We start from the raw sequence: 27807 nt of genomic DNA, 5'->3' as shown, positions 1-27807 counted from the left end.
AATAATATGTTGAACAATTATTATAAAAGTAAAGTTGAATAAATCGGACTCTGCAGTTCCATGAATAAAAGGTAAAGTGCCACTTATGGTTAATTCAAATAGCCCAAAGGTTGATAGAAATCCACGTTTTGTACCGAATACTTGTATGCAAAATGTGGTTGGCCGAAGTGAAAGCGAACTCAAGTTATCGTGTTTACACGCACAGACTTAATTCCTAAAATGGTATCACCAGACCTCGGGGAGGTCTAAAAAGTCACCATTCATACAGTAAAGTCTTGAAATTGAATTTTTGGACGATTACAATACTTTCCCTACGAGAAAGTAAATCGGACTCGGGGAGGTCTAAAACGGCGATTCACCAAAATCTCGAGGTTGAATTATTGGACGATTACAATACTTTCCCTATACGTCATATATGAGAAAGTAAAAAAGCTCATTTTTATGCCATTTTTGGACAAGTTTTTATGGGTCTAGAAGGCCAAAAATAGCGGGGCACCCCAAAAAGCTTGAAGTCTTGCATAACTTGACATCAAGACGAGTCCAACGGTGTGTCATATGTGGGGGTTCTCTTGGACTGTTATTCCTAACTCAGGCCCCTCCAGGACCCCGTGATTACCAGAGAAGACTGTGCAGAGGGTACAGACCTATAAATACCTGGAATTGGACTGGACTGCCAACGCTGATGGTCTGTGTAAGAGAGGACAGAGCCGACTATACTTCCTTAGAAGGCTGGCGTCCTTCAACATCTGCAATAAGATGCTGCAGATGTTCTACCACACAGTTGTGGCGAGCGCCATCTTCTACGCGGTGGTGTGCTGGGGAGGCAGCATAAAGAAAAGGGACAAACTGGTGAGGAAGGCAGGCTCTATTGTAGGCACGGAGCTGGACAGTTTGACATCCGTGGCAGAGCGACGGGCGCTGAGCAGACTCCGGTCAATCATGGAGAATCCACTGCATCCACTGAACAGGATCATCTCCAGACAGAGGAGCAGCTTCAGCCACAGACAGACTGCTGTCACCGTCCTGCTCCACTGACAGACTGAGGAGACCCCACACTATGCGACTCGGGGGATAAACATTAACATTATATAAAGTTATTGTCTGTCATACCTGCATTGTTATCACTCTTTAATTTAATATTGTTCTTTATCAGTATGCTGCTGCTGGAGAATGTGAATTTCCCCTTGGGATTGATAAAGTCTGTCTGTCTGTCTGTCTGTCTATCTATCTACTGTATGTGTTCATCAAGTAATTCTTATGAACCTAAAAATGAAAATCTTAAGGCTCCACAAAAACAAGGACATTCCTGCGTGTTGTTTTCAAAAATCTTTATTTGTGCGAACCAAATTTGGCTTCTTTGCGTCTTTGAGACCCAGAATGGTCCCCAACAGCCAATCCCGGGCTTCCCCATGGAGAATCGCCACTGACATTCGACCCTCGACAAGACAACCCGTGACCCTCGTTTAAGAAACTTTGCTCTGGCGTGTCTTTACACCGAGCCAGCAGGTAACTCGCTGCACGTCAAATTAGCAAGTTTCCAAAAGCACGCACGATTACAGGTGAACGTATCTTGTCACCTGTGACATTGTGCCCTGAAATTCTAGACGAGTCCATTGCCTACAAACTAACTCTCTTCACTTACTCCTGATTTCGACAAATTTGTGAAAAATCAGACAATCCCTGGTTGCCCATTCAAAATGGACGTCAAGTCTGATTCAGTAGTAAACCCCATCCGTCTCTTATGAGACTCCATGTCTGAGGATTATTGGGAAAACAAATAACCATGTGATGAATACGTGAGCTTCGAAACGTTTAAGAGAGCAAACAGGTCAGTATGAAAAAGTCGCAGTTCAACATCAACTTGTGGAGTGATGGCCTCCCATTCTCCTCAAGCACACTTTGATGTGACGCACAATTCCTAGTGGACTTGATGTCCTAAGCGAGCACAACAACCCCAAGCCAGAACATGTCCACCACCGCGCTTCACGCCCTGTATGAGGTTCTTCAAACACGTCATTGGTTACTGTGGCCAAACAACTTCATCTGTCCAGAGCTGATTGTTCCAGAAGGCCCCATCTTTGGGTCTTTGTCTAGATGCTCAATGGCAAACTCTGCTCTTGCTAGAAAGTTCTCTTTCCCTTTTTCCAGGAAAGTCAAATTCTGCACAATCTCGTTCTGATTGTAGCTGGACACACTTTGTCACCAACTTTTTGGAAGTGTTACCTGAAGATCCCAAAATGACATTCCGGGATTCTTGGAGACCTTTTTTTGTTTTAGTCTCAAACTGGTTGCTCTTGGGCTGAATTTGCTGGGTCGGCCAGTCCTGGAGAAATTAGTGGCCGCTTCAGATCCATGCCACTTGCAGATGGTTTTCCTCACAGTGGAATGTTTGATTTGGAGATCTTTTTTGAAATCCTTTATCAGACTCCTAGAAATCCACAACCTTCTTTCTGTGGGCCATAGAGAGCTCTTTTGATCTTGGCATGATGGCACCACAGATAACTATAAACGGAGAACGTTATACCAAGTAGTGTGGAAGGCAGCAGGGGCCTTCAGAGCTCAATGTGATGTTATTTTAGGGGATTTACCGTTGTGATGGATGGCTGGAAGCTCAATCCGGCCAATACACCCAGGACGCTAGATGCCGACTTCCCTGCAGCATAAAGGTGCCCCGGATTCCCGCAGGGCATCATGGGAAATGGAGTTTGGCTTCACAACCCTGCTGGGTACCGTGGGCGATGCTGCAGGGAGATGCTGGGATTTCGGTTTCCATTATAGTCTGGAAGTACTTCCAAGTCATGGGGATGGAAGCCCAGAAGTACGTCCGGGCTGAAGAAAATTCAAGTCCTCCATTTGATCGGAAGTACTCCCAAGTCATGGGGATGGAAGGACAGAATTACTTCTGGGCTGAAGAAAATGTGATTCTCCATCTAACCTGGAAGTGCTGACAAGTCACATGAACAGAAGAGGAGAAGCACTTCAGGGTCAAGGACTGGTGGAGACCCAGCAAGGGAGCCGGAGTTGGGAGGGAGTGTGATGGAGCTGCTGGGAGGAGAGAAGGAGAGAATCATTGTGTTTATTAATTGTGTTTGGTGGATGTGGTGCTTTAGAGGCACTATATTGAAGAAAATAATTACAATTCTGATTAGTGCTTTTAAACTTGTGTCCTGAGCATCTGTCTGTTGGGTTTCATGGGGCAATAGCACCCTTTAATTTCCACACCGTATATACTCGTGTAAAGCTGAAACCCAAAAAATAAATCATAAAATCAGACCCGACTTATACGCCTGTTCAAAAATACAACACTTAATTTTATTTTACATTTTCTTGTGGGCAATTTATCCAGGACATTGGGATACCCCCTACTCTTTACAACGGATGCCCAGGGATCTTTTATAATCACAGAGAGTCAGGGCCTCAGTTTTATATCTGATCTGAAGGACGGCGCCATTTTAACAGCACAGTGTCCCCCGTCACTGCACTGGGGTATTGGGATCCACATTCAGAGCACCAACACCTCTTCCAGCAGTCACCCAAGCTTTTCCTAGATGGTCTCCCATCCCAGTGCTGGCAGGGCCTGAACATGCTTGGCTTCAGGTGGGTGACCTATTCTGAAGTGCAGGTGGCATGGCTGCTGCTCTAATGTTTTGATGACGCCACATAAATCAGCAGCAAAGAGAACACCAGACCCTCAGTATCCATGGTTTAAAATCAAAGACCGTCTGGTCTACCTTCAGGTTCCATAAGAAGGTTCTACTCATTGGCACCTCCTCTGGAACACATGATTCTAACTTGATGGATCTGTGGTGGTGATAAATGGAGTGGTGGGCTTATTTTATCCATGTGACAACATTGTTTGTTTGTTTAGATTATGAGGAATCAATTTGGTATTCCACTTGTTCATGTAGACCACCTTTATCTGTAGTCACTGTTTGCATGAAGATCTGCTGTTCAAATATGTTGGAAAAGTCAGCAAACTTCACCAAGACTTTAACGACTTTCAAGACTCGACTGGATGTTGTTTTACTTTCTCGTATATGAACTATAGAGAAAGTATTGGAATTGTCCAAAAATTCCACCTCGATTTTGATGAATCTCAACATTTTAGACCTCCTTCATTTTCTCGTATACAAACTATAGAGAAACTATTTGAATCGTCCAAAAATTCCATTTCGAGATTTTGATGAATCTCGACATTTTAGACCTCCCTGACTTTTTTGTATATGAAGTTTAGGGAAAGTATTGCACTTCAAAGCCTGCCCTTGAAGAGCAAGGGGGTGGGATGTTAAGGGTGATTGACAGTTGACCCCACCTCTTGGGGAATCCACCTACAAAATACAAGGAACATCTTGGGACGAGACGTGACTTTTTGAGAGGCTTTTTGGAATGAAGTCCCGCGAGACGGTGACTTTTACCATGAGATTCTTTCAAGTCACGCCCTACTTAACAACCATTTTCAAACAAGACCGCGGTCATCTAACCTCTCAGTCGTGTGAGTGCTTTTGGCAGACACACTTCCTGTGCTCTCAGCTCGTATACATAATTTTATCCGTTCTAGATGACACGTCAACGACTAATCGAAGAAAAAGTTCTGTAATTTATTAGAGATAAAGAAACTAAATTCACTCATGTTTAGACCTCCCTGACTTTCTCGTCTACGAACTATAGAGAAAGTATTGGAAAGATTTTGGTGACCTCCCCGAGTCTGAAAAATGCCATTTTTGGAATTATGTCTGCCTGTATGTGTATAAACACGATAACTTGAGTTCGCTTTTACTTTGGTGACCAAATTTTACATACAAGTATTATGTACAAAACGTAGATTTCTATGAACTTTTGGACTATCTCCGCTAACCGGAAGTGGTACTTTACCTTTTATTCATGCATCTGCGGAGTCCGATTTATTCAGCTTTACCTTTATAATAAATGTTCGATATATTATTAATTTGATTTGTTGTTGATGGTTCTTTAGTGTACGTAATATAAAAATATAATCCTTGTCTCCTTAAATATGCATCCCCATATCTGAGTATACGAGAAAGTCCAGGGGAGACCACTCTCGATTTTTAGAAGAATTCAGTGGACAGCACTGGCGAGCTTTGTTGAGCTGAATGGCCTCTTCTCGTCCAGAATGTTCTACTGTACTCAGGGTGAGTAAGTGTTGGTGTGTCCTGTTGTGGTCTGACACCTTCCCAGTGTTAATTCCTGCTTTTCATGTAATGCTGTTAGAGTGGGCTGCCATCCATCCAACAGTGAATTGGAAAAGCAGGTTAGGAAATGGATGGATGGAGGTAAATGGTGACACTATGAGCTATGACATTGAGGACTATCTAATCAGATCTAAAGCTCACAAGCAGCATTAGGCAGACATTTGAACCCCTATTTATACAGGGAGATGTTTTGTTGTAAGGATGAAGCAATCTGAACCAAACAAATACACTATACAGTAGACCCCCGTGAAGTCACGGTGCAGAGTTCGCAGCCTCAGTTGTTCACAGATTTTTCCTGACAACCTAACTAACAGTTGTTTGCGGAAACCGCAAAATATCCTCTGCAATTTTTTGATGGTCTTTTTGTGGCAATACCGTAATGCAGAGAGAACAGGATGCAACCGTAGAGGAAAACGCGGCTTGCGATGGTGAAAGTAGCCAATCCGAGAGCGTTATTCATTTCTCCTTGCTGCCGATTGGCTGCTGCTCTGTGGCACATCTCCGGCAGATGCAGCCCAGCATTCCCGTTTATAACAGTTTACCGCGTGTAGCTCTCTCGAGTGTTTCTCTAAGTGTTGTGTTTTTCATTTTTGTTCTTCTTAAAGCCCTAAGAAGCCACCCAAACGCCCTGCACCTTCTAAGGCTTCTAGTAATGAACCAAAGCGCCAGAAGAAGTTTAAGACACTCTAGGAGAAGGTTGAACTACTGGATTTGCTCCCGGAAGTAAAAAGTTATGTAGCAGTAGCCCCCCGAGGAGCTGAAAATCCTCTGCTTTGCTGTGCAGTCGTTATCTTCATTACATGCCTACATAGTACTGCACAGCTAATTCATCATCATCATCATCTTCAATCAATATCATTCATTATTGGTGAGTACCCGTACATTTTGCTGTATTTTTATTATATTAAATTAAATGACTTCGTATTTACCGTACTTATACCAAAGAAAACGCACTTGCATGAATTCCAGTACATTGCGGGGTAACATCGGTGTTTTACATTCTAGCATTGCAGGATACACAGCAGTACAGTACTGGACAGTAGACGGGTTTACCTTTACATTCTTTTTTTTTTAGGGTAATCTATCAAGCTGAGTTTGAAATGAAATTAAAATGTTTTTGGGCATATTTAGGGTTTAAACTATAGAAATAGGCATTTATAGACATTTTTCTGGCCACATCCAAAATTATCGGTTTTTGACAATTCGCGGGTGCTCTAGGAACATAACCCCATGAATTTCAGGGGTCGACTGTACACCTTGATGTATGTGGAATCGATTGCATGACGTGCGATGCTGGTAGTTGTTTCAGTTTTCTGCCAGACACTCCATATTGCTGAACGTATTGGCAAGCGTCTCTGGGGGAATAGCAGCAATTTCACGTTGGATGTTTTCCTTCAAATCTTCCACAATGCAAGGCTTGCTCTGATAGACTTTTCCTTTGAGCAGACCCCAAAGGAAGTAGTCTGGTGGTGTCAGATCCGGCGAACATGGTGGCCAAAGCTCCTTTCAAATGACCCTGTTACTGCCATGCTTCTTGCCGATGTGTGACACGTTGCTCCATCTTGCTGGAAGTCACCTTCCGTTAACTAACAATCATCCATTCTGACGTCGCTTAAACGAATTAGCGACCCAATAGGTTCGCACCATGAAGACGCGCTGCTCAATACACCACCATCCTGATGAGAAGTCGAGTGACTGAGTGAAGGGGTACGTGTGTACCCCAGAAGTTACAAACGGAGGTTAAACGTCATGACGGCTGTCCGGCACCTACCTCATCGCTCTGATGCAGGGGCATCCCGGCTTGTTCGAGGAGCACATTGCATGTTGTTTCGTCCGAGCGAGAGTTGTTACAGAATATTCAGGGGCCTCTTTCGAGTGAATCTCCCTGTATCATAAGTACAGGCGACGTCTTCTCGCAGCTTGTCAGGGCTGGCAATTATCTGTTCTGCATGGACACCTTTACAAAATGCCTCAAATCTAATACCCGGGCCTGTTCACCCAAGGTACAAATATAATTTGGGGTCATTCCATGGGGTGCACTTACTTTTTCACAGGGTACATATTTGTAGGCTAGCTGGCTGAGCAAGGAGATCGAATAAAGGTAAGAATGAGGCACTGATTGTGAAATGGAATAAGAACCCTGTGGTCATAGGGGGTCCCGCAGGGCTGAACTTGAGGCTCACTGCTGCGGGTCATTTGGTTTTTTTTTGTTTTGGGTGAGCTCTAAACTGGTCAGAGTGTTAATTTCTGCTACCCAAAGGAGGCCAATAGAAGTTCATGCCGAATCCTCACAGTGACCCGGGGGACAGAGCCGGCACTGTCACACTAACCTAGTGTCACCTACCTGCACACGGGGTGACTTGGCCTCCTGAAGAGCGCGACATCCGCTTCTGCCGTGTTTCTGTTTCATCCGCGGTGAAGCCGGGCTTTTCTCGTCCCTATCGCCTTTCCTCATCTGAGGACAGTTAATTTTAGGATTAATATAAAGGCCGTCTTCCTCTTTTAAAGGATTTGTACTGGAGCAAGAGTCTCTTATCTTAGTCATTACAGGAGAAATATTGGATTCAAGCGTTTTAGTATCTGCAAAACATTCAGCAGTGTCTATCAGGGTTTCACACGGAAAAGGATTAAGATAAGACGCCTCATTATGGTCCTCTAACTGGCTCCGAGCCGCACTTCCTTTCAAAAGAGGAGCGGCCGCATTTGGCTTCTCGCCGCTCGTCCCGGTGGCCGGCCTGTGGCAGTCGAGTTTGGGGCCGTCGTAGTCGTCCTTCTCACAGGCTTCGAAGAGCAACTCCTGGTCTCCGTCTGCCAGGGCGGTGGGCAGAGGGGTGCTGCTTTTCTCCTCATCGTAGGTGTTGACTTCGCCGCAGTCACTGTCGTGGGAGGACAGGGAGAGGTAGGAGTAGAAGTCGCCCTTTTTCAGGCGGATCGGTCGGTGCGAGTGCTCCAGCACCTTGTCTCTGATCTGGGCCACTGGGTTGGGACTCCCGGCCTCCGAGTCCGAGTGAGTTTTGGGATTCAGTGCCTCCGATGCCATGTCGATGATCTCCATCACAAAGTTGTGCACGGAGCCGTCGTCTTCGCCATTGTCCTCCTCGTTGGGCCGCGACTGGTGGGTGCAACACGAGCTCCCTTTGTGTCCTTCTTCACAGTTTGCGGGGCAGAGGTCAGGACTGCTGTCATTGTCGGTCATCTCTTTGGTGTACCCTTTGGAGTTACGGAGGGGCAGGAAAGAGCGGAGGTGGCTGATGGAGCTGCAACAGGGAATTTCTCCCCGGAGTTGATTTTCCAGATAGGACTCCTTGTAGAGCGAGGATGGTAGGCTGCGTTTCGAAGATCCAGCACCCATGGCCAGGCCCTTTGCACTATCCGCCAGCGAACAGAGAGCCTCCCCGCCGTTGCCGAAAATCGTTTCCTCCTCCTCCTCGTCTTCATCCTCCTCCTTCAGAAGCTCATCCTCCTCGTCTTTTCCTTTCAGATGCCTACCGTCGACATTGCCGTTTTCCATGTCGTCGACATACTGACTCCGGTAAGGACGGGTCTGCTCGGGTAGAACCTTCCGACCGAACCCGTATTCCTTCTGGCGGATTCCTTCGCTTTTCGCCTTGACGCTCGATTCCAGCAGTTTCAGCGCAGAGCGGCTTAAGAATCGTCGTTCGTGTGCCGTTATCACGGGCTTGACTTTCTCGCCACAGAGGGCGCTGCACTGCAACTCGTCTCCCAACGCAGACTCGAGCTTCTCCCTCGCCGGGCTCGTTTTCGGTTTAATCCAGTTCTGGAGTTCGCTCTTCATGTACTCCAGTCCCGAGACGAAGCTGCTCTCAATGTATTCGTCATCCGTGGCAATGCTCGAGTTGTCGTCATCGTCGTCATCTTCGTCGTTCTGGACGCCCAACTCCTCTTCGGTCAGAGTCAGAGTGGAACTCGATAGCAGATCGCTGTCGTCTTCGTCATCATCCGTACACGCCGAAGTGCAGGACACGTTGACGATCATGCTGATGCTGACGTCGGCCTCATCGGGGATGGCTATGTGATGGACTTGCTTTCGAAAGGAGGCGTTAGAGTCCACGATTCGGTTTCTCTGGACGGCGATGTCCTCGGAACAAAGGGAGAAATCCTCGCTGCTGCTCAGCTCGGTGAGGGACGCCGCCGAATCTTCATTTATCGAGGAAGTGACGTCGAGGGCCAGCTGGCCGGCTGGCGCCGCTTTCAGGGAGCTGCTCTGTAGCGTGATGTCTGAGATGCTGCGCTTCATCTTCTGGCTTAAGGGGTTCTGGACGTTCTCCAGGCGCTTCAGCAGGTCCAGCGTCCTCTTGCTGAGCTCGCCCAAGGAATCGCTGCTCAGACCCAGCTCTGCCCGACTCTGATGCCTAGAGATTTCCTCAGTGCTCCTGCCAGGAGCTAGCCAGCTTTCCAGCGAGGTGCTGCGGTGGAGAGCCTCCCGGCTCGACGTAAACAGATCTCCGGCGATGGAGAGCGAGTCCAGAGAAGAGCCGCGTGAGAAAACGGCGAGCGCTCGGCTGCTTTTCGAGTCGCTTGAAGTCCCATCCTGAGCTTTGGTGGACTGGACTCCTTGGAACCCAATATCTCCCTCTACTGGCCGGGCGTCACCCCTGCAAGTGATCTGCTCCGTTTCTGATTGGCTCTCACCCGAGATTGGCTCCTCCTGATGCATGTCCTCATCGTTTTTGCAAGGCTGAGCTAAGCTGTACACTAAACCTGTGCTCTCCCTGGTTTCGCAGTACGACGAGTCATTGCTTCGGCCAACGTCGGTCTGGTTGGGGTCTTCACCCCGGCTGCCGGTGCTACCGCTGCCCTGCTGCTCCTCGGCAAGCTTCAGTGAGCAGATCTCTGAATTAGCGGTGGTCTCGGTGTCGCCTTCACTCACGATGCCACTCTCGCTTTCTGACCGCCGAGTCTCGTCACCACAGTACACGTATTTGCCTTCCTTGATGGTGATGATCCCCCCGAGTAAATCCGGTAAGGACTCGGTGGAGGAGAATGAGGAGTCTTTGCTGAGGCTCTTCTTCAACAAGTTGGGCTGCTTGACGTTTGAATCTCCGGCGGGTGTCTTTGGACCAAATGTGCGAGGACCACCGTACAGCTCGACGCCATGCAGACTGTACACTTGATATATCTGTGGGTGGGTGGGTGGTAGGCAGAGGCTGGCGCCCGGCGTGTGCTCATACCGATCCATGCAGACATCATGAGCCACGCTGTCCGGGGTCCGGCTGGGTGCTCCTTCAAAGTCACATGACTCCATATCGATGCTAATCAAGTTGTTACTGATGTCCGTCTCATCCCATTCCCAAGAATCCTCTGTCGTGGAGTTCAAATCCAAGAGTGCCGGCTCGACGATGTTCACAGGTACCTTAGCGTGAATAGAAAAGAAGAACAAAATGGTCACTTCAGAATACAATGATACCATTTACAGAATACAGAGATGGGGACTTAGAGGGTCAGGCAAGGGATTGTCGACTGGATGACCTGGGACGTCGGCCACTTCAGCAGCTGTGCTGTGGCATTTGTTTGGGGACCTGACCGGCTTCCCTGGTGGCAGCAGTCGAGCACAGGAAGATGGCTAAGCTGCTGGCTATCGTGTGGCATATAAAGCTGATTATAAAGCAGTGCTCCAGGGGGCGCTATTGGGGGCTTATTTATCAGCCATCATTACATGTGACAGTGTAATCTTTAGCTATGTTAAGATGCTCATTTTAATTGGGAAAAAAAGGACAAACCTATTTAATACACAGTTGATTCTCTCATTCTGAGTGGTTCCTGTGTGTTGGTTGCTTTAATTCTGCACTTTCCCCTCGTGATCAATCAAGTGTCTGTTTATAGCGCCTGTCCTGTCTGATAATAGCGGTCGTATTGTGACAAACAATGAGATTCTGACCTACATGTCTGACTGGTAAGCAACACATCATCTTCCTTGGGAACCATAAGAAGAACAGTTAAATACAGAACTCATTTTAATACGTAAATGTTTTTAACAAACACTGTGAAGGCGTCATGTCCAGGTTACAAGCACAGTTTACAGACTGGAGTAGCACCAGGGCAGCATGGTGGCACAGTGGTTAGCCCAGGAGACTAACAGACACAGCGTCTTGGATTCAAGGCAGAGGCCTGACGCGGTGACTGCACATGGATACATAAACATGAGATGCGGTACATTGTACAAAAGACACTGTGAAAGGCGCTATATAAGAGCGGTGTGTGCGATGAGTGCCCCGGCTTTCCTCCAATTCACCCATCTTATATGCTGCCTTTCATATCAGTCTGTATATTATACAGTGCTAGGAAACCTTTTAGTGCCTTTCACATTGTCTGTGTATTATATATACTGCATCTGATATCTATTTATCCTATATAGCGCCTTTTCACATCTTTCTTCCTATGTATTTTATAGTGCTGTCCAACTTGTGTAGTATCTTTAACATCTGCCTGCCTACCTACAGTATGTACTATATGGTGCCTTTCACATCTGTCTTAAGATTTTATAGTGCTATCTAGCTTATATAGTACCTTTCACATCTGTCTACCTGTACATTATATAGTGCCTTTCACACTGCCTTTGTGTGATATACTGCATTTAATATCTATCTTACACCGTGACGTTTAAAGATATTTAAGTATCGCATACTGCTATCTAACTTATATAGCACTGTGTGCATTGACTGTTTACTACACACTGCATTTCATACCTTATATTTTACATCTATGTATTTTATAGTACTCTTTCACATATACCTACTTCTTATATAGTGATATCTAACTTATATAGTGCCTTTCATATTAAGCTATTGTGCCCTGTGTTGGCTGGGATTGGCTCCAGCAGACCCCCGTGACCCTGTATTCGGATTCAGTGGGTTAGAAAATGGATGGATTATATAGTTAATTTCATATGTACTGTATATTCCTTCTTATATTGTGTCTTCCACATCTATCTGCATATGCATTATATAGCACCTGATGAATCCACGTATGTCTGAACAGTGCCTTTCACATCTATCTATCTATCTATTATATAGTGCCTGTCTATCTATCTATCTATCTATTATATAGTGCCTTTCACATCTATCTATCTATCTATTATATAGTGCCTGTCTATCTATCTATCTATTATATAGTGCCTTTCACATCTATCTATCTATCTATCTATGTATCCATTTTTCCAATCTTTCATCTACCTAAATGTCTAGTGTCTATCTATTATATAGTGCCTTTCGTATCTATCTATCAATAATGTCTAGCATGTTTTTCTTACAGTGTGCCTGTATATCATGTCATGCACATCCCCTCCGTGTCTATCTGTCCATTAATTTGTTTAGCTATCTTTTGTTTCGTGCCATGTACAGTCTATCTCTCTGTATCTAGTGATGCCCTTTATATGGTGCCCTTTTGATCTCTCTCTCTATTTATTCCACAGAGCCTTTCGTATCTGTGACCACCTTCACCTGCCAGTGCTGACACAGAGTGCCGATGTGTATACTTACAGTGCCTTATGCCAGCCCTGTGAGCCCTTGAAGAGTGCAGGTGCCGACTTCACATGGTACAAACACTTCTCATAGATAGATGTTAGATGTGAAGTGATCTGCCGATGTTCTGAGGGTTTTTCCCAAGCCCGCTTTTCCATTGGATTGGTCATATTTTACACATGGCATGCTTCAGTTATCTCTCTACTTCCCTGTATCTCTGCGTTGTGTTTTTTTCTCTTGTTGCCCAATGTGCCTGGGGACTGGAGAGGTGGCATCATGGTGGGCTCCTGTACTTGTTTTGACAGTTTAGGTGTTTTCTCTTTCTGCCTCCTCCCATCATTTCCAGCCCAATCTCTGCTTCGTCTGGTGTTACTGACACTGACGCTGGCATTCCCAGGATATGTTGCTCTTCCACGTCGTTCCACTCACCCGCCCCCATGTTTTATGCCCAGTTTTGTCATTTTAGTCTCAGAAGCTTAACTAAGCACTCAAAACCCCTCCACAGAGCCAGCATTGGACACACAGAGGGGCCGCCGGTCCAAACACCACAGCCACACTGCAGAGTGGGGATGAGCTGTGCAGCTGTAAGTACCAAGCGCCATGCCCGGTGTGGCTGTAAGTACCAAGCATTGTGCCCCATGTGGCTGTTTGTACCAAGGGCTGTGCTCAGTGCAGCTGTAAGTACCAAGGGCTGTGCCCAGTGTGGCTGTAAGTAGCAAAGGGCCGTGCCCAGTGTGGCTGTAAGTACCAAGGGCTGTGCCCCATGTGGCTGTAAGTACCAAGCGTCGTGCCCCATGTAGCTGTTTGTACCAAGGGCCGTGCCCAGTGCAGCTGTAAGTACCAAGGGCTGTGCCCAGTGCAGCTGTAAGTACCAAGGGCTGTGCCCAGTGTGGCTGTAAGTACCAAGGGCTGTGCCCAGTGTGGCTGTTTGTACCAAGGGCCGTGCCCAGTGCAGCTGTAAGTACCAAGCGCCGTGCCCGCCAGGCGCTGTTTCAGTTCCAGGCTGACTCCATGTAGCGGCCTGCCCAGCAAACTTCAACAGTTAAACAGATGACTTGAACTCGAGTCCCAAACACAAAGGTCTCCTCACATCGAGCTCCTTCATCTTGTTTAATCTCACGCGCTGGCAAATGGAACACTTGCTTAGGTGGGTCGTAATCTCCTATCATGAATTTTTATTCGATTTCGCTTTTGTTCTTTGCGTGCTGATAACAGAAATACTAATGAGTGAGAAAGGACGGCTAATGCATAATAAAAATCTCATGTGCGAGAATAATCAATCAGACTAATCAAATAAGAAAGACGCAGCGGCCAGCGACAGAGCCACCCGCTCAACACTGGTGGGCTCAAGGAGGATGGACAGAGGAACGGGGAGACAGACAGATAGGGCAAAGATGGGAAGAAGAACAGATGGACAGGAAGAGCAGCGAGCTTTCAAGAAAGTACAGACAGAGGGACAAGCAGAGGAATGGACAGATGGCCGAATGAATACAGAAAAAGTGATGGCTGAAAGGGCGGGCAGAGGTGTGAAAGTACAGAAGGGTGGACGGGTGAATGGAAGGATGGAGGGGATGATAGACAAATGGAGGGCAGGAGAAAGGGAGAGACATGTGAAAGTAGCCAAGGATGGACAGAAGGAAGACAGTTAGCTGGATAAATGGAAGAATGAAACCAGGGATGGAAAGGTGGGTAATGGTTCAGAAGGGGCCATTAAAAAGATGACAATAGATAGATGAATGGAAGGATAAACGGAGGGACATGTGGAAGTGTGTGTGGAAGGATGGAAGAACAGAAGGAAGGATGGATTGTTGGAGGGATGAATAGAAGGATAAACAGAGGGACATATGGAAGAACAGAAGGAAGGATGGATTGTTAGAGAGGTGAATGAAAGAAAAGATGGAGTGACATGTGAATGTATGAATGGATGGATGAATAGAAGGAAGGATGGGTGAGATGGAAAGATGAATGAAGAGATGGAGGAGGTGATGGGCAGAGAGATGGCAGGAGAAATGTTGGAATATATGAATTGTATGTGTGGATGGATAGATGGACAGAAGGAAGGATAGTCTGATGGATAAACAGATAAATGAAAGGATGGATGGATAGTAAAGCAATGATTACAGGAATGGAGGGAGATGACAAAGGATAGATGAAAGGAAGGATAAATGGAGGGGCATGTGGAAGTATCTAAGAATGGATGAATGGAAGGAAGGATCAATGGGAGTATGGATAAAATGATAAATAGAAAGACAGATGTATGAATGGAAAGATGCACATATTAAAAAATGTAAGGGTGGATGGATGAAGAGAAGGAAAAACTGTTGGATAGATGGATAATAAACAGGTTAATTAAGTGATAGAAGGAAGGATGGACGGATGGAAAATTGATGTTTGAAAGGGAGGATGGAGGTATGAATACAGGAACAGGTGGAATGAGGAATGAAGGGATGGAGTGGATGATGGGTAGGTGAATGGAAGGATAAATGGACGTATGGATAAAAAGATGATGGATGAACGGATGGATGCTTACAGAAGAAGATAACTTGCCATTCTCAGTTCAGGGTGGCAGAGGCCTGGCACTTGTCTATTAATGTCACAAATGAAACTGACAAGGCCTTCTTCCGCCTCACCAGCTCCGATAAACAAGCTTGTTTAAAGCAGACAAGGAGACACAGTTGTTCTCTGCCGAGCCCTTTGTCTTTGCTTAAACTGTTTTATGTGTTGTCCTCCTCCACTGCAGACTGGACACCTCATGTCGAAGTCTGAAAGGCTGGCAAAGGCAGTGCCACCACTGAAGTGTCACAGACTGACACGCTGAGTGAGCACTGTCACTTAAATGCACTGCGCTCATTAAAGGCTATCCCACCGCTACCACCAATTTAACCAACATCAGTTCTCCCTCTCGTGTTCACCCCTGGCTTGGACTGGGCAGTGCCATGTGCTGGCTGGGCAAACTCAATGGCTGAGCTCAAAAATAGCGTGCACAGGTACAGGCTGGCATGTCATGAATGACATCTGAATGTCAGATTAGCTGGATTAATTATCACATGGTGTACAGGGGGCGGGGCTAACCTCAAAAAACAATGACGTGTGCTTAATTGGGGACTTCAGTTAAACAACCCTAATTTCATATAGTGCCTTTACCTAGTGGCCATTACCTAAATATCATTTCTTGCTTTATTATCCTTAAAATAGAATGTATTCAGGTGAACACATAAACAAATATCTGAAAGCCTCAATAATTCTGTATGGGGGGCACAGTGGTTAGACAAACCTACCTGATCTTCCCCAAGACTTTTCTGCAGCCGATTTTGCCACTGAATAGCTTGCATGACAATGGCTTCCCATCTCCTTTCCAGGTTGACAACAATGAGTTGCAGGGATTGTCTCTCCGAATCGAGGACGCAGGTGTCTTGGTCTTCTAGAAGCCGCTGGCACAAGCGTAGGACAGAGGTGACACCACGCCGACGCTGCTTAATCTCAGAGCACAGGGACTGTGGAGACAGAGGCACGATCATTCAGAACAAGGACCACAGAAAGAAATATGAATGACATAACCTGACACTCTTAGTCTAGTTTAGGGTCATGGAGGATAGGGGTAGGTGGGCTGTCCCGGCAGCATTGGGTGCAGGGCAAGAAGTGACACCCCCACAAGGAGCCAGTCCATTGAAAATCCCACTGGAACACATGTGCACCCTGAGCCCACCCTGAGCCACGAGATAACTCAACCTTTGGTCAGGGTGGGGGTCTGGGGCTTGGGGGAAGAGGGGAACAATGGGGACTTACAAAGACACAGTGAGAACAAGCAAACTCAACAGAGACAAGGAGCAACAGGAGTGTGAGCTCCGGAGGCAGAAAGCAGTCCTGCACGCCTGTACCACCCAACTGTTAAAATGAGCTGGGGTCTTAGAGCAAAGAGCAGGAAACCACTCAGTTGTGAATGATCATCCACACGGACCTCCAAACAACATCTGTGGTCACACCAAGACATGAAAACAATGAAATGGGCCACAATAGTCAGACGTGATGATCAGCCTGTGATGATGAAAGACAAACAAAACAAAAAATGCATTTTAGGGATCTGTGCACACAGGATTGGTGAATGATCTGTTATATAGTGCCTTACATATAGATCTGCATGTATACAGTGCTTCACATCTATCTATCTATCTATCTAATCTTGCCACTATGCTATCTATCTATCTATCTATTATATAGTGCCTTTCATATCTATCTATCTATCTATCTATCTATCTATCTATCTAATCTTGCCAACTACGCTATCTATCTATTATATAGCGCCTTTAATATCTATCTCTATTATATAGTGCCTTTCACATCCATCTATCTATTATATAGTGCCTTTCACATCTATCTATCTATTCCTGCTGACTGCACTTTCTATCTATTATATAGTACCTTTAATATCTCTCTATTATATAGTGCCTTTCACATCTATCTATCTATCTATTATATAGTGCCTTTCATATCTATCTATCTCTATCTTTTACTGTCTTTCAAAAAAACAGCAAATATAATAAAGGAGGTGCAAGGAGAAGCCCAAAAGGCAATCCACAGCAAACAACGTGCCAATCACAATGCAGAAATCAGAGTCCTTAATGTGAAGCAAAAACACAGAAACTCCTGCGGCACACCCCTCTGCTCCCCAAACCACATTCAACCAGAATGTCCCAAATCGCTTGGAGAAGGCCGCTATAGGTGGAGGTGTGAGAAGATCCTTACGGATCCATCAGGCGGTCAAAATCCATGGACAACAAGAGTCACCACCTGACCTTGACTTCCAGTGCAAGGACAAGTTTCAAGAGCCCCCCTACCATTTTACGCCATGCTTCCGGTTGGGAAACGTAAGTGGATTTCAAAAATGAAAGTTGTCTTTCCAGCAGAGGTGTCACTCTGGCCAGATTTGATTCTGCTATCCAGAATACAAAAAGCCATCGTGGAAGCTGAACCTACGAGCTCCCTGGGGAAGCCGGCTGAGCAGATCTCACCTGATCAAGAGCGCCAAGTATCAGGACTTGATTGATGAGGTTCTTGTCATAGGATGCTGCTCAGCATTGTTCTCCATCAAAGTTGGATGCCATGGATTTCCAGCAGCTTTTTAATTATTTTTTTTACAGAACAACCCCAACAGCTGAAGAAAGCCACTAGAAAAAACTGCCATGACGACTGAGAGCAGGTCAAGATGGCTATGGCTGACAAAAAGCTGTAGTTGACACCCTTCTGCAGGTGAAGGTTAATGGAGTCTTCTATGCCCCACTCAGGTTAAGGGGTGAAGCTTTTGTGACCCTGAAATACTTACTGAAGACACAGATGGGCTTCCTAACCTAGCAGCCCCCGCAGGTCCTGCGTGTGATGGAGCATCTTTGAAGTTTACTGTAGTTGTATTAAGCCAAGAATCAGGATGGCATTGTCCCAAGGAAGAGGGCAGTCACTGCCATATTTCTATTCTGTTGGCCCTTGCAGGACTTTTGATGTTGCGGTTCCCTAACTGAGCCACTAGGGGCAGCTAGAGGGCCTGCTTGCTCTTTAATAGTAAGCATGTCGTGTGGTTGAGCACCCAGCTACAATCAAAGGGATCGTCGCCCCCTAATGGTTCCCCCTTGGGCTAACAGCATCACACAAGGGTGCACCCTGGTGGTGCACTCTGTCCACGGCTCAAGAAACCCCGTCCTCTAGGTGATGGCAGCACTCTGTAATATGACGAGAAGCCAAAGCTCAGCAGGGAAGAAGAAGAAGAAGAAAAAAAATGACAAAATGACCAACGTGAAATTGAAACCATTTAACAAATTTCTCCTTTTTCATCAGTTTTTTAATACGCATGCACAATATGGCACTAAGCACCGACGGAACCCACCAGAGATTTGAATCTCCTTAACCAACATTAAATAAAATAAAAGGAAGCTGGCCGTGCCCCCCTGCAGCAGCCCCCTTCATAATTGCATCTCTGTGGCGCGCCACTTTTGTGCGCCACATTAACTCGCGATGAAGAAGTAAATGGCTTCATTTGGCACTTCTACACGGACGCACCCGCACTGACCCGACATTGTCGACACTTGCCGGCGGACGGCTCTTCCTTATTCCTCATCATCACAGAGCTATTGATATTGTGTTTGTGCTGTCACATTCAATTAGTCTGAGGGACGCCATGAGAGTTGAGTGTGTGCGCCAGCCGGACGCTCCTCTCTGGACGCTGACCTCACCAAAGATCACTAATGACTTGACGTTGTTGCAGTTGAGTTGATGTGTCGGCGGCACGTGTCCCTCCTCGAATTGTCACACCTCATTATTTCTAAAGCCTTTGTGTAGCCGTGTTGTTTATGGCCACCGCTCTGCTAGACGTCGATATTCTTACCGGAAGAGGGTGGGTTGGCAGCGGTCCGCACACTCCTAAAAAGAGGAACATGTCTTGTACTCGGTCGCATAAACGGGCATGGTGGGCAGAGGGTGCCAGTAGTTGAGCCTGTGAGTATAAATGTTATAAAAGTGAATAGAAAGGTGACATCAAATGCTGTGACTTCAACTCAGAGAGCAAGTGAGTCTTAATGGGCGTAAGTTGTTGGTTTGTTGTCCCTCGCGGATGTCACATCACACAACTAACAACCACCAAATACCAAAAATATGACTCTATAGCCTCTCATAATGTAGGCACGCAGAGTCCTAGTGCTCAAAGTGGGCTTCCCCCCAAAACTTTAAGCAGGCTGCGGCCTAAACAGGCCCTAAAGCTGAACAGTGCAGCAACAAAACTTTCCTTGTGGTAGGATTTGTCCTTGTTTTTTTTTTGTTTTTTTCTGTGACATATTTGTGACTGGTGACCAATGGTGTCACTAGGGTTGATGTCACCCACAGTTGGATTAAGACCCCCACAGGCCCCTGGGAGACTTGATGAGTAGAGCTCCTTAACAGGGAGTTGATTGCATGTTAAACAATGGTGGGAATGCAGTACAATGAGTCCCACTATTAAGGGGTGGGGGGTTCTGAATACTGAAAACTATTTTCCTTTGTAAAGATTCTTTGGTGGACTATTCTTTACTCAAGCCACAAATTTTCTATGTTTTTTTCCCCTTCCCCTTGTTTTGAATTTTTGTGATATTTAAGTGTATTTAAACATTTTTGAACCCATAGCACCACTTGGCCAGGTGTAGGCTGGAGCTGGCCGGCCTTTTGAGTAGTCATTTGGTTTGCAGGGAAGTGAGCCTTTTTATTGGGGTGGGCTCAGCAGTACAGTTAAGAAGCCCCACACTTTCTTCCATTTCATAATAGATATCGATATTCTTGCGAGACTCTTCGATTCTGAAGCTGCATTTATTTTCTTACGGATGCCACCATTTGTTTACTGTTACCTAGGAAACGAACCAGATGTACAGGTGTGTTAGGTCATGGAAGTGACAGGTCAACAGGTCAATCGCCATGTCATCTATCTATCTATCTATTATATAGTGCCTTACACATCTGTCTATCTATCTATCTACTGTATCTATCTATCATATAGTGCCTTACACATCTATCTATCTATCTATCATATAGTGCCTTTCACATCTATCATCTATTATATAGCGCCTTTCACATCTATCTATCTATAATATAGTGCCTTTCACATCTATCTATCTATCTACTATCATATAGTGCCTTTCACATCTATCTATCTATGTATCATATAGTGCCTTTCACATCTATCTATCTATCTATCATATAGTGCCTTTCACATCTATCTATCATATAGTGCCTTTCCCATTATCTATCTATCTATCTAAGGTTACACAGAAGGCTCTCACAAGCGTGATCACGTCTTAATCATTTTGACCCCGCTCCATTGGTTTCCAGTCCTCTACAGAATTGATTTTAAAATCTTGTTATTCCTTTTTAAGCGTTTGACTGCGATGGCCCTGTTTACACGCCAACGAGAGCACTGCAGTCTGCAGTCTGATGCTCTTAGTGGTGCCAAGGTTGAAGTTGAAGCAATGAGGGAAATCAGGTTTTTTTCAGGGTTTGCTGCTCCCTCCCTCCATTCTGAACAGCTTACTTTATCATGTCAGTTCTGCTGTGACGTTGTTTACTTTTAGGTCTTCATTAAAGATATAATTCTTTTCGCTGGCCTTTGAGCCCATAAGAGATTACATATTATGTTGGTATCTTTTGGTCAGGTACAGAGTGTGTGTACTGTATGTGTGTGTTTGGGTTGAAGTCAGTCATTTTCTAATCTGCTTACTCTGCCTAGTGGCTGCTGGAGTCTGTCCCAGCTAGTGTAGGGCACAAGGCAGGAGCAAACCCTGGACAGGGCGCCAGTCCATCGCAGTGCGCACACACACACACACACACACTTACACAAGACAATTTAGTATCACTAACCCACCTAACCAGCCTGTCTTTGGACTGTGGGAGGAAACCCACTCAGACACGGGGAGGACATGCCAAATCCATGCAGGGAGGGCGCAGGAAGTGACCCGTGGTCTCCTTACGGTGAGGCAGCATTGCCACTGGTGTGCCGCCATGCCGCTCCTATGGTGTATTCTGGGTATATCTCTTATGTACAGTTTTCCAGGATCGTGCTTTTGTTACGTGTTTAAACATTTTCATTATTTCCTTTAGCTTATCTTGAACAGCACTTTGTTTCAGGTTAAGCTGTTCTTTTTTTAATGTGCTTTATAAGTAAAGTTTGACTCGACTTTGACATAAAATACATACATTTATCCCCTAAGCCAACACATTTATGGTTTGCTTGGCAACAATGTCAAATTCTTCTTTATCTGTTCTCTAATTCAAACGTGAGCTGCTGTCCTAAACACAAGCTCGCTCAGCGTCCATTTAACCCGGGAGCGTCCATTTTCATTTCATAGTGGTAAATACTGGCACAACGGCCCACCCGTCTATCGTCCTAACCCTGCTGGCCTGAATGACGGCCTACACATATCTGCTAAGCAGCGCTACAGTCAGGCTACTCCACTCTCCATATTGTGCGGTCCTGAAAGGCTGCTACGCCTCTCCGGGTTGTCACCAGCTGGCTGGCTGGTCAGAATGGCAGCCTTCGCTGTCTTAGACTACGCACTTCACATAGCGATGTCTAGTTACGTAAGTTACACCGCCGTTTTTTTAGCTGCATCTTTGTTTTTTCTCATAGGTTTCAAGAAGTAAACAGGGGATGATCAGGGGGCCAGAATGACCAGGCTGTGGTGGGCAATTGAGATGTACCCTTCTTTTTTATTGGGGATGCCCAGGGATCTTTAAGGACCCCAGGCAGTCAGGACCTCAGTTTTAGGTCTCATCTAAATGACGGCGCCATTTTTACAGCGCAGTGTCCCCGTCACTGCACTGGGGCACTGACCCCCTCAGGGTAAGCACCCGATGCTGGCGTCACCAACACCTCATCCAACAACTCTGTCGGTCTGTCTGTCTGTATGTGTCAGTCACTTCAAAAGGTGGAGCATCACAAACATTTTTAATAATAAAATGCACTGCATTTGTCATTCCAACACAGGGCGCATCACAAACATCCACATTAATCAAAAGATAACTGTCTGTCTGTGTGTGCAGTCACAATGTGTCCGTCATTTCAAAAGGTGGCACAAGCTTTTCCTGGTTGGTCTCCCATCGGAGGACTGGCTGGGCCCGAACTGGCTTAGCTGCAGGTGGATGACCTCTCCTGCAGTGCATGACAGCCACGGTTCCCACAAGGGGGCACAGTTGAGTCGAGGAGACCCTCATCTGGATGCAGCAGTTGGATTTGTACAAAGGGTTTCCCATAGTGGCCAGTCCTCCTATTGGATGGACAGCTGACAGGATCAATACGAGGGTGGGACGCAGCCGCACAAAGCGAGTGGCGACTTTGAATTAAATTAGGGAGCGTAACGAAATCAATGTGCTGTTAACGAGCGGCAGCCTTCGGCCTCAGCGGCCTGGACATGAAGCGGGAAGCGTGGAGAAGAAGTCCAGCGTCGCCAGCCAGTGCATCGTGGGCTCCGGCCAACAAGGGGGCAGCACTCTGGCGCCCCCCCCTCCTCCCCTTGGTGTATGGCAAGGCTGGAAATTGTTTCCATACAATCAAGTGGAACACGAGCCGTAAAGCAATATTCCCCCGCTGATAACCTTTCTCAAAGACTGTAATTATAGCGGCTCCACATATTGGATCTCTTTCTGCAGCATAGCCAAAGCAGATATGGGATCGTTAAACGCTCTTTGCTCAATTTTTTTCTCATTTTCTGCCTTTTTGCTTTGTAATGTAATGAGTGTTCTGTCCAGAAGACTTGTGCTCATCAATATTTCTAATCATTTTTTTTTAAGCCCCACCATCGCTAACAAATCAATGGTAGTGCTGACCGGCCGAGGACCACCTTTGGTAGTTTGATGATGTCCGCCTGGGTGCCGCCTAACCGTGGATGGGGGTCTCGCCAAAAATAACGGAATACAACTATTTGGTCTTCATTTTTATGAAATGTTACTTCAACCTTGATGTGAAGTGGTCAAGACGGTCACTGCAAGTGGATGAATGAATGAATGAATGAATGAATGTTAGCTTATTGTGTTCTTTCAGGTTCCTTTCTTTCCACATTTTTTTACTTTATGGCAAATTCCTCCTCACCTTCAGTTTCTTTTCTTAACCTCTTTAGTCTTAATGTGGACTGAGCAGACGTGACATGACATGTGGTGGGCAGGAGTGGTGGACGTTCCTCCATTTCTGTTGACTTGCAGGCTCAGTCTTTCATTTCTTTCTTCATTTAACCCCACAAATATAACTCGCCTCGCAGTCAGGAGACCCGGGTTCGCTTCCCAGGTCCTCCCTGCGTGGAGTTTGCATGTTCTCCCCGTGTCTGCGTGGGTTTCCTCCCACAGTCCAAAGACATGCAGGTGAGGTGAATTGGCGATTCTAAATTGTCCCTAGTGTGTGCTTGGTGTGTTTGTGTGTGTCCAGCGGTGGGTTGGCGCCCTGCCCGGGATTGGTTCCTGCCTTGTGCCCTGTGTTGTCTGGGATTGGCTCCAGCAGACCCCCGTGACCCTGTGTTTGGATTCAACGGGTTGGAAAATGGATGGATGGCAGTATAACCTGGGCTGAGTCTTGGGGGGCTGCACTAATGAGCTACGAAACACAGCAGCTCTGGATTATGTGGCTATCTCTTTCTTGTCTAATGAGTTAATTCATTCACTCACTCATTCATTCATTCACTTATTCCACCAAGCTACATACATACATAAAGTGAATATATGGGGGTACTTAGGGTTTTTGCCCTTTTTTTGTAAATTTCCCCTTGGGATTAATAAAGTATCTATCTATCTATCATATAGTGCCTTTCCTATCTATCTATCTATCTATCTATCTATCATATAGTACCTTTCATGTCAATCTATCTATCTATCTATCTATCATATAGTACCTTTCATGTCAATCTATCTATCTATCATATAGTGCCTTTCATGTCAATCTATCTATCTATCATATAGTGCCTTTCCTATCTATCTATCTATCTATCTATCTATCTATCATATAGTGCCTTTCCTATCTATCTATCTATCTATCTATTATATAGTGCCTTTCATGTCTATCTATCTATTATACATTCATTCTGTCATTCATTTCCCCCATGATAAGGAGGGCTGTGCAGACATTAAAATGAATGCATATGTCATTTTTAATGATTTTTATTACTTTTTACTTTATTTATTTGACTATTTTTTGTTCAATGATAAGTTGGACTGCGGTGGGCTGGCGCCCTGCCCAGGGTTTGTTTCCTGCCTTGCGCCCTCTGTTGGCTGGGATTGGCTCCAGCAGACCCCTGTGACCCTGTAGTTCGGATATAGTGGGTAGAATAATGGATGGATGGATGATAAGTTGGAACACATGGCTAAAATACTGAAGATTGTTATACATCTTCCATGTCTCTCTTGTTTTCATTTATTTACACATTCTTTCATCATTCATTCATTCCACCAACCATGGGCAGAACTAAACTGATATGAAACTGAATAGATGAGTAGTTATTTATTATTGCACTCGTCTACTTTTGTTTCCATGTCCATCCATCCATCATCATAAACTGGACTGAGTTAATATGAAATAAAATTGATTCATTCATTCATCCATTCATACCTTCTACCACGAGTGGCACAAAACAGACATGAAATCAAATTGAAATGTATTTTCCACTTCTCTTATTTTTTGTTCTTGTTTATCTGCATGTTCATCTGGGCCTTTATTCATCTCACCAAATCATTAGCCGGAATGAAATGATATGATAGCTAATAGCCATACTTATAAGAACTTCTATCACTGCAATTCTTTACTATATTTATTATTTACATATTAATTCCTTCACTTTTTCATTTGTCTGGAGTAAACTGATACAAACTGAATGAATGAGTATTCATTTATTTTGTATGACTCTATTTCTTTATTTCTTGGCATATTCATTCATTCATTCATCCATCAATCCATCTCCACCATCACGAGTTGGATTAAATACGTATGAACTTGGACAAAGACGACATTCATTTTGGATTTTTCTACTTCTTGTTTTCATTCATTCATTTCTTAAATTCATTCAATCCTTTGGCTCCTCGTCCATGAGCTCAATTCAACTGCTATGAAACTGAATGGCTGTTTATCGACTCTACTGTACTGTAGTTCTTTATTTATTTGCATATTCGCTTGTTCATTCATCATCCATCTAATCACCCACACAGTCATAAGTTGAACTAAATGAATATGAAATCAAACAGAGATTATATTTACTAATTTTTCGTTTTTACATTTCTTCTTTTCATTCATTCATCCCTTCTGCCATGAGGTGTACTAAACGGAAATAAAATCAAATAGATATTTATTTTCCAAGGTTTTCTATTCTTTGTTTTTATTTGCATATTCATTCATTCGTTTGTTCATCCCAGCAATCATTAGGCAAAGTGAAATGATACAAAATATGATATGTATTTGCATCAATTTAGAGTATATGAATGTCCCCTTGGGATTAATAAAGTATCTATCTATCTATTATATAGTGCCTTTCATATCTATCTATCTATCTAATACTGTCTTTCATATCTATCTATAAATATTGTGTTACTATAATTCTTTACTGTATTTCTCATTCATTCATTCACTTGTCTTCTCAACTATGAGTTGGAGTAAAGTGATAAAACCCGAAATGATGTGCTTTTTGCATTTCTCCATTTCTTTAGTCATTTGCCTATTTATTCATTCATCTACCAATTCACACCATTATGGGTTGGATTAAATGAATATGAAATCAAAAAGAGATTATATTTATTAATTTCACCTTTTAATGTTTTTTGTTTTCATTCATTTATTGATTCATTCATTCATTCCACCCTGAGTTGTACTAAACATGCCATTTATTTTTCCATATGTTCTACTTTTTGTGTTTACTTGAATATTCATTCATTCATCCCGTCAGCCTGACTCAAATGATACAATAGTTAAACATTCATTAATGTGGCATTAGTTATATTTCTTATTTACATATTCATTCATTCTTTTAATACCACATCCAGCAGTAGAAGAGAGTGGTTTGTAAACTCGAATGATAAGAATTTATTTTGCTTTTCTCTTTTTTAAACATTTCCCTGCAGTCTAGTTTATTCATTCATCCAATGGATAAGAATGGATATGAAATGACATGGATGGCTATTGATTTACTGTGTATCTGTCTCCTTCCACTTCACATTTTGCACAAGGAACCTGGAAGAACAAAATAAGAAAGTTCATTCATTCACTCATTCATTCAGGCCCCTACCGGCGCGCTGGGCTGTGCAGGTGTGATGGCACTTTGCAGTTAATTTGTTTGGATTTTTTCTATTTCAAACTTGATATTTTTTTACATGTCCATTCATTCATTCATTTGTGGATTCAGGAGTGAACAAGCCCAGTGGATGGTTTGGCATCTCTTCTCTCACCCGTCCCCCAATGTGCCCGCACAGGCCCAGAGCTGCTGAAGGTCGTGGCCCCGATGGACGCTGTGCCCACACTTGTGCCAGGACTGACAGCCTTTCTCAAATCATGGGACACCAGGTGGTAGCTGTGCAGCCCATGTGTAGAGACCCCCTGCCCCCGAGATGCTCCTGCTCAAGACCCCAAAAGAGAGTGCTGAGATTGGTCAGTGAAGCCTCACAATTTAGCCTCGTGACACGCGAGGGTCATCACCCCCTCAGTGGTCCCACACGGGCCCACACAAATGAAGAGATGCCACGCGGGGTACTGCAGGCCACCTCTTTTAGGGAGCTCAGGCTATTCAGGCACATCGCCCTGACCGAGGGGCTTGCCTTTCAGGGTTTGGCACGGCGCTGGGCCCAAAGCGGCGGGAGCTGGCGAGTCCACATCACCTTCAAGTACTGCAGCTGCTTGTGGCCCTGCTGGCTCGTGTCCTTCTCGTGCCGATGACAGGAGTTGAAGATGAAGAGCTCCGTGTCTCGCAGCCAGCCCTTCAGCTCTTTGATCCGCCCTTGCAGCTGTGTCACCAGACTCCCGGTCTCGGGGGACAGCAGGTCACGTTGAGCCACGGCAGCTGGTCCACCCGTCGGGCTCTGAGTCCTCTCAGCCAGAGTTTTCTGATACAAAAAGAAAACAGAAAAAGTAGAGAGAGAGGCATGGCGTTAGACACGTTGGACGGGCAGAGTGGCACTTTTGGCTTTTCTTTAAAGGGTTTCCTTTCTACTGACTGGCACCACCACCATCCACTAAAAAAATAAATAAATCTGCTCTGTCTCTTGGGAGTTTTAAGAGCCACATGCTGGTGATGTCTGATTCTAGGGTGGCACGGTGGCACAGAGGCTACACTTCTGAGCTCCTGCTTTGGTGGAGTTTCCATGCCCTTCTCGAAGGTCCTGAATTCATCCCCAATTCCCAGAAGTGTGCAGGTTAACCGGTGACACCACATTGGCCCCCTTGTGAGTGGGTGGGCCCTGCAGTGGACTGGTGCCCGATCACCATGGACTGGCTGGATAAGGCTGTTCTTTTTTGTGTTAGTGTATAGAAAATAACAAATCATGTAGACTTGGTAAGTGTGCCACCCCATGGCATTCATTAGCCCTGCCTGGCCACCCCACTAAAAATCTTCTGCAGGCGCCCCTTCCCTCTGGGTTAATAAAGTCTA

General features: G+C 45.2%; 1 protein-coding gene across 2 annotated transcripts in view; it reads right to left on the bottom strand.

Annotated features, from left to right (window-relative positions):
- Positions 1-27807, bottom strand: part of akap6 (A kinase (PRKA) anchor protein 6) — a 385504-nt gene that overhangs the window by 17477 nt on the left and 340220 nt on the right. For both annotated transcript variants that reach the window (XM_039741461.1, XM_039741462.1), the window contains exons 11-13: positions 27038-27262; positions 15970-16185; positions 7555-10584 (exon numbers count right to left, since the gene is read on the bottom strand). In XM_039741461.1, coding sequence (XP_039597395.1) covers positions 7555-10584; positions 15970-16185; positions 27038-27262 — 3471 coding nt within the window. The remainder of the gene's footprint in view (positions 1-7554; positions 10585-15969; positions 16186-27037; positions 27263-27807) is intronic.

Source organism: Polypterus senegalus, chromosome 18 (genome assembly GCF_016835505.1).
Source record: "Polypterus senegalus isolate Bchr_013 chromosome 18, ASM1683550v1, whole genome shotgun sequence".
Classification (NCBI taxonomy): Eukaryota; Metazoa; Chordata; class Cladistia; order Polypteriformes; family Polypteridae; genus Polypterus; species Polypterus senegalus.
This window is presented reverse-complemented; position numbering and strand designations above follow the sequence as displayed.